Source organism: Aphis gossypii, chromosome 2 (assembly GCF_020184175.1).
Source record: "Aphis gossypii isolate Hap1 chromosome 2, ASM2018417v2, whole genome shotgun sequence".
NCBI lineage: Eukaryota > Metazoa > Arthropoda > Insecta > Hemiptera > Aphididae > Aphis > Aphis gossypii.
The window spans coordinates 79,028,417-79,035,655 of record NC_065531.1 but is presented as its reverse complement, the minus strand read 5'-3'; the positions used below and the strand labels follow the sequence as shown (position 1 = coordinate 79,035,655).

Here is a 7,239-nt window from a genome sequence, read left to right as displayed (position 1 = left end):
ATTTAAATAATAACGATTTAAAAAATAATATGCAACAGCATAATATATAAAGCTTGTATTTCCTTCACTTAACAAAAACTTTTTTAAAATATAAAAATTTTATTTATTTAAAATAATATGTTTCAGCTTCCGCAGACTACTATTATTGATGTTTAGTATTCATAACCAACACGAGCGCTTTAGTCGTTACTTTGATAGTGCTATCTAATCATAATAAGTCAATGATAAATATTGTAAACAAATAAATGATAAGACATGCAAAATTGCAATTTAAAATATAATCATTATTTTAATTTAATAATGGTTATTTCAAATAATAAATCATTCTTTCATTGATTACTCATAATATTTAGTAATAAATTCTTAATAAAGTACTGTATAAAGCAGGGTCCTAAATAGTATACAACATTCTATGATCATAGATATTGACATGATCTAAAATTCTAAGGTAAGAATTATGATTTTATGCCTGATTTGTGTATGTGGTTATATAATAATATATATTATTGATAAAAATTGATAAAAATTAAATTTGTTACAACTTACACATTTAAAATTAGTAGTATAAATTATGTAGGTACTGTTTATAGTCAAAATGAATATATCAACTGAAATCGAACTGGGACTGAAAAGGTTGTGCAACCCAGCACTGATAAATGACCAATGTTTTCAAATGTTACTACAAAAGGCTGAAAAGGTACTGGGAACATTGTTGAGTGAGACTTCAGAACAGACATTAAATGATGGTAAGACCAAATACCAATTACCTTACAAAACTAATAATCTATTTTTTTAATTTAGAAAAAAATTTGTTTTGTTTTTCATAACCTGGTCAACATTTATAGCATTATTTTTTTAATAAATTATTATATTATTTTATTATTATTATAAAATCATGTATTCACGTATAGTGACAACCGATTCAACCTTTTACATGAAGTTATTATTTTACTTGTTACAATAGTCTTATAGGTCTAATCTAATTTAGGAGCAAATTTAGATATGCGAAATGGGGAGGGGGGCTGTTTGTAGAACTAAAAAGACAAAATTTATCATTTTAGTAAATACCTATGTAAGTATATTAATTAAATAACACGTCCAAAGAAGGGAACTAAAGCCTCTTATCCACTTCCCCCCATCCTTTTATCTGCACCTGATCTAATTATACTTATTATTATTTATTATTCTTAATCTTATATATTTCTAATAGGTATTTTATCAATTATGTATTAATGTGTCATTCAATTGTGTATTTTTTTTTAATATTTTTCAAACTTAAATTAATAATTTCTGTGAAATATCTTTTTAATTTCAGAGTCTACCATAAATATAACATCTAAACAAGATATTGCTAAAGAAGCTTATGCTTCATTAGTAGCTCTACTTACAATTGCTAATAGACATTGCTTAGATGGAAAATCATTAAACCAAAACTTACAAACATTAGTTTTGGCTAACACCGATCGTTTACCAGAGATTATTAAAACCTATGAATCTGTTAGACCACGTCTAACAGAAGTTTCCAAGATTACCACTACATCTTTGGCTAATGTGGTCGATGTTGAATGCCGCCTCGATTACTGTGTACAAGTCAGTATATCATGTTTATATTTCTATATTACCAACATGGGCATCCCCAGACATTTTCTAGGGGGGGAGGGGCAAATTTTTTTTATCTGAATACATAGGTAGACCTATTTTTAAAAATTTATTTCTCATTGGGAATTTTACCAGTTGCTGTGCAAATAACATTATTCTTGGGGAGATAAGTACCCCGCCTTGCCCCACTGGGGACGCCCATGATTACCAATAGGCAATAAGCAATAACAATCAAAACTGTAAGACTTTAATCTATTATAAAATTATTGTCGCGTTACATATCATTAAGAAGCTTAAATATTATATTTTTGATTAATGAACAATGCACATAATGCGCCAGTCAACTTTAAATTATATTATCTAACTATTTACATTTAACTCAATAAACAATGTGATGTGCTTATTAACTATAACATTATTAGTTTACTAATTATTACAATAACAATAAATGTTTCTGTTTTTAGTCTAGTGTTTTTGATGACGTATCTGAATTCTTATACAAAGTACGGCTGAAGACAATTGACAATGGTACAATAAAATACATTGATTTTGTCTGCAATACACAGGAACTTCAAGAATTAGTGTTTAAGTTAAAGGACGCAGTTCGACATTTAGAAAAAATTGCTTCGGCCAGTTAAGATTAACAAAATATTGTATCATATTTAATCAATAGTCTATACTATGTATTTAATCATTCCTAATTATTCTTATTACATAATATATTCTATTACAGTCTTAATATATTATATGTTTATATATATATTTTTTTAATTTCTGTATGATAATAAATTTAATTAATAATGGAAAAACAATTCACTTTTAACAAAAATAAATGTAAAAAAAAAACAGAATATTTAACATAAAATAAAACCAAACAAAAACAAAATATAAATTGTAAGAATGTATGAATAAATTATTTAGTTAATAACTAATCTAATATTTATTTTTTTGACTGTCTATCGAACACAGCAACTTTATATGCTTCATTGAACTTTTCTAAAGCTATAAATGTTAATACAGTATGAGGTCCAATTCTTGCAAAATATGGCACGATGCCTTTCCACAAATTGAAGAAACCTTCATTCTTCACTACTTTCACCATTGCATTTATTGTGCCAGTATATTCTGGTACTCCATCAATAATTTTCATGCTTTGGATTCTATAAAAATAGTGTTAAACAAACATTTTATTAGTAATTTATATCTATATCAACATTTTATCTGAATTGTATTTTATTCATACCTAGTTTTGGCAATATCTACAGGCAGTGAGGCTACAGTTGTAATGGCACCAGAGGTCATTGATGAAGCAAAATGCAATACAATATTATCTTTGAAATAACCTGTAACAATTTTGGTTGAATACTGTAAAATGTTTTTTTTTTTTAAAAACACAATAATATTATATTATAAATTATTATAAATATATATACCTTAACATAATATTATATATGTGTTTAAACAGTTGTATTAATAATTGATCTACCTACTTATAATTATGGGCTGCCTATTGAGATTATAAACACAATGATTTTGTACATTATAGTTAAACAATATTATGGCATTAAATAAATTAAAATTAATACATTAATGAATACAATTAGAAAACTTTGATATTTGTTTATTATTAATTTTTGAATTTATTAAGTTGTTAAATAAAATTAAATGATAACTTAATTATTAGCTATATCACCCATGATTTGTTTGTACTTTAATACTTTTCTTTTCAAACATAGATGAATCATGAATTAATTCTTTATTTTTTAAAATCACCTAAAATTATAAATTAAAAATTATGAAAATAAACAGAACCTAAATAAAATAAAATAATTTTAGTACACTGGAAAAATATTCATTATTTACTAATTATTTATTTATTAACTTATTATTTTACAGGATTCTAATTAAATAATATATTTTATATTTTGTCAATACTTTTTATAGAAGAAACTCAGGAATATAATATTATATTTATGAATCACTTAAATATATTCATTTAAAGATGGTTGTATAATAATCAATTTAAGTATTTGAATTAAATGTTAGCTTTTGTCAATATTCTGAAAATTATAATTAGTATATTGGTTGAAAATTCACGTAACATGATAAAAAAAATACAGATTGATTTTAATAACTCACAAGAATTGTAATATATTAAAATTTATTATTTACAGATAAGATAACTGCAATTAATTAATTTTTATTTCTAGAAATGTAAATGTATTTATAAGAACTCAACTGTATCTTCTTTTATAGGATGTTGAATAGATAAAAAAATATCTAATAAAAGTTTATAAATCAATAAAAAAATTCATAAAATAAAATTGACATGTTTAAATAAAGTTAGTTTTATTTTTATATTAAAAAAAAAAAAAATCATAAAAATTGAACCTTATTAATAACTGTCTGTGAATTATAAAATGAATATAATAAGCATTCATTTTAAAATAATTATTAATTTTATATTTAATTATTTTTTACTGGATATTAAAACAATGGTAAATACAGCAAAAAAATTAAACTACTAAATGCAATTTATGAAACTTTTTTTTAATTAGTTTAATTAAGTTTTTAATATCATACATAAAAAAGTATAAAAATATAATTATCTTTATTATAATTTAAAGAACAATTTCATTAATTAATAAAACTGAGAATCAATTTACAAATTCAAAATCTATACAAACTAAAAAATGTCTCTCATGAATAAGTCTTTTTTATTGAATTAAAATTGTTGAAATATTTTAGATAATTATTACTATATTAGAAAGCCAAGTATTATAAGTAGAACATAGTTTGGTTCCCCTTTAATTTTATACTATTCAATGATTAAATAAATGATTATTTTAAAATGTACATACAATTTTTTATTAAATGTTTAATATATAGTTTGATTCATAAACATTAAACATATAGAATTAATAGGTAGCAGAAGGAAAGATCCCTAGGGACACATATTGTTAGAAAAAGATAGCATAAAACGCATTCTATTCATAACCATTAATTGCAAAAGAAAGAACAAAGTTCAATAACAAAGATAACAGTAAAAAAAAATATAGTATATACTTTAGATCCCATAGTATGTTTAGGTCTATTGACTAATAATGTTGGCACTTGACAACCTATAATTATTGAGTATGATGGAAATGTTAATTAATACAGCTATGGTTTGATCATATGAAATACCAGTCGAAAGTCAATGATAGTCATATTGTTGTTAAATAATATGTTGACTAATCCAAAATGTATTGTTAATTAACTATAAAATTTTATACATATTGGAATAATATATTATCTATTATTATTCCATATTATTTACCTACCTAATATTTATGATTAAATATTGGAATAATTATAAAAATGCAATAACATTTATTTATTATTTGCGATATGTGGAGTATAGATATTATGCATACTTCATTAATCATTATAAAAACATAAATGTATTCATACACTAGAGTCCAAGTCTGTACATAAAAAATCATCTATAGCATTTTAACTCACCACTTTTGAGATAAATTTCTTTGGACTGAGAATATGATGCAAGTTGAGCCATATTTACAACAGCTGCTCTTCCCATTGTAGCAATACATCCTCTCCACCATGTGGCAATACCCTCTTCCTTTGCAATTCTGGCTAATGCATTGAACACACTGGTATAACCACGTCTTTCAGACAATGGTAATTGTCCATCAGACGTCATTCGTATGAGTGCCACTTCAGCTGGGGTACCGACAGCAGCACCAGTCACCCCAGACACCAAGGCCAAGCCCAGTTTCACCAACAGATTAGGCGGTTTGTTGTCTTCCCTATAGGAATAAACAACAGACGCGTTGTTCATAACACAAAAATGAATGCTAGTGTGCTCTGGGAACACTCACCCAGTCATAATTGTGAACAACGAGTTGTACATGCCCAAACGTGTGGTCGAATACGTGGCTTGTCTTAGGATGCCGGCCGACAGTCCGGGATAAAAGGCCGTAACACCCTTCTCCTTGATCATGGAACGAACGATGCCGCCCATGGACTTTTGCGCTTCAGTGGCGGTGACGTCGCGTCCGGCCATCTGCATACGGTTCTTTAGCACATCCAGCGGATGCACTATGACAGTGGCCACAGTCCTATAAAAAATGATGTTATGACAACAATCACAGTAGTTATGAACGACATATTAATTTGTCACAATCCGTGTTAGAGACCATGAGTGTAACTGGCGAGAGCTAGTACTTACGCAGATAGTCCACCGTTGAAGAACTTGACCAGGGGCGGTAAAGGCACGGAATCACTCATTATGGCGTTTGTGTATGTGTGTGCGTGCCCACTTGCTCTAAGAATTGTACGAGAGCTTTAAAAGTCTTTCTTTAACATGTCACTGGGGCACTTACTTTTACAACTACTCACAGTGTAGTATGTCTGTCGCGGCTGTAGGAAATTCAAGAAGTGCGTATTAATTTTTAAATGATTTATTATAGCGCGCGAGCCGCCGTTCGCGATATCCCCACTGAATTTAATTGATTCGTAGCCGGCGCGAATTTCATGAGAGGGGGGTGACTGGGAGAGAGACACATTAATAATTAAACAAAAATAAAAAAATTTAACGTTCGCCACTCGCCGCCGAATTATAGAATAAAAATATATACTATAATATAGATTACATTATTATTGTTGAACAATCGACCATCGACATAGTAATAATAATATATATTTTAATATTTTAAACATCGCGATCGACGAGTTTCTACAAGGCACAGGTATAATGAATAATGATTATGACACAAATAATAAACAAAAAAAAAAGTAAGAACACTATTATTTGTTTTGTGGAGCCGCAAGGACAAGTCCGTGGGCGTGAGGACAACCTCGGCTGCCAAAAGCGCTCGAAGTTAGCGCGGGAAACAGCTGACACGCGGGTATACACCATAATATTATATTATACACGGTCATGAGAACTTGTGAGTTGCGACTTCTGACCGACTGCTATGATACGATTACGGATTAATATTAATATAATTTCTTATTACTCGATAGTCGATGTGTATCACAGTGAATTCGTGTTCCAAACATAGCAAAATAGGTACACCACGTCACCATACTCGGCCCGAATGGAATCATTCGAGAATATTTCAGACATCGCGTATACGCAGGGTCGAAGATTGACTAGCATTTTGTATGTGGTAGGGAATCTAGGAAAAAAAAGCCCCGGAAAAAAAAGCCCCAGAAAAAAAATACGGTAAAAAAAGCCCCGTCATAGGAAAAAAAAGCCCCGTACCTACGAAATACATATATTATTTTATATTTATATTTATTTTAATAATATGTATTCATCTTATTTACATTTTTACAATAAAAAAAAAAAAAGGTTATGGATATTACCTATGATTATAATTTTTTACCTTTGAATTTTTTTTTAAATATAAACAAACTACTAACTACAATTAATAATTATTTTTAACTGTGATATTATTATTTTATATTTATATTTATTTTAATAATATGTATTCATCTTATTTACATTTTTACAATAAAAAAAAAAAAGGTTATGGATATTACCTATGATTATAATTTTTTACCTTTGAATTTTTTTTTTAATATAAACAAACTACTAACTACAATTAATAATTTATTTTTAATTGTGATATT

The 7,239-nt window shown here is 27.3% G+C and overlaps 2 protein-coding genes across 4 annotated transcripts; one reads left to right on the top strand and one right to left on the bottom strand.

The window, feature by feature from the left end:
* The first annotated feature begins 248 nt into the window (after positions 1-248).
* LOC114123591 (COMM domain-containing protein 3) lies at positions 249-2,359 on the top strand. Of its 2 annotated transcripts, none has more exons than XM_027986626.2 (4): positions 249-448; positions 591-746; positions 1,316-1,590; positions 2,064-2,359. In XM_027986626.2, the coding sequence occupies exons 2-4, from the start codon at positions 596-598 to the stop codon at positions 2,235-2,237; spliced, it is 600 nt and encodes a 199-aa protein (XP_027842427.1). In that variant the 5' UTR covers positions 249-448; positions 591-595; the 3' UTR covers positions 2,238-2,359. The 2 variants fall into 2 exon arrangements, with proteins under 2 accessions (XP_027842427.1, XP_027842426.1); XM_027986625.2 differs by having other exon boundaries at positions 578-746.
* On the bottom strand, positions 1,831-6,383 carry LOC114123590 (mitochondrial 2-oxoglutarate/malate carrier protein-like). 2 transcript variants are annotated; one of them, XM_027986623.2, is made up of 6 exons: positions 5,985-6,383; positions 5,831-5,926; positions 5,481-5,720; positions 5,104-5,408; positions 2,843-2,942; positions 1,831-2,759 (listed from the first exon to the last, which is right to left on the bottom strand). In XM_027986623.2, the coding sequence occupies exons 2-6, from the start codon at positions 5,887-5,889 to the stop codon at positions 2,540-2,542; spliced, it is 924 nt and encodes a 307-aa protein (XP_027842424.1). In that variant the 5' UTR covers positions 5,890-5,926; positions 5,985-6,383; the 3' UTR covers positions 1,831-2,539. The 2 variants fall into 2 exon arrangements, with proteins under 2 accessions (XP_027842424.1, XP_050056725.1); XM_050200768.1 differs by having other exon boundaries at positions 6,001-6,383.
* Between the last annotated feature and the right edge of the window lie 856 nt (positions 6,384-7,239).

Bases quoted from the DNA above. Each gene is read 5' to 3' on its own strand.
- LOC114123590 (XM_027986623.2), bottom strand. From the start codon at position 5,889: ATGAGTGATTCCGTGCCTTTACCGCCCCTGGTCAAGTTCTTCAACGGT. The intron at 5,721-5,830 runs GTAAGTACTAGC...CATTTTTTATAG, and splicing joins TTCAACGGTGGACTATCTGC to GACTGTGGCCACTGTCATAG. The intron at 2,943-5,103 runs GTGAGTTAAAAT...AAATTGTTACAG, and splicing joins AGAAATTTATCTCAAAAGTG to GTTATTTCAAAGATAATATT.
- LOC114123591 (XM_027986626.2), top strand. From the start codon at position 596: ATGAATATATCAACTGAAATCGAACTGGGACTGAAAAGGTTGTGCAAC. The intron at 747-1,315 runs GTAAGACCAAAT...TTTTAATTTCAG, and splicing joins AGAACAGACATTAAATGATG to AGTCTACCATAAATATAACA. The intron at 1,591-2,063 runs GTCAGTATATCA...TTCTGTTTTTAG, and splicing joins GCCTCGATTACTGTGTACAA to TCTAGTGTTTTTGATGACGT.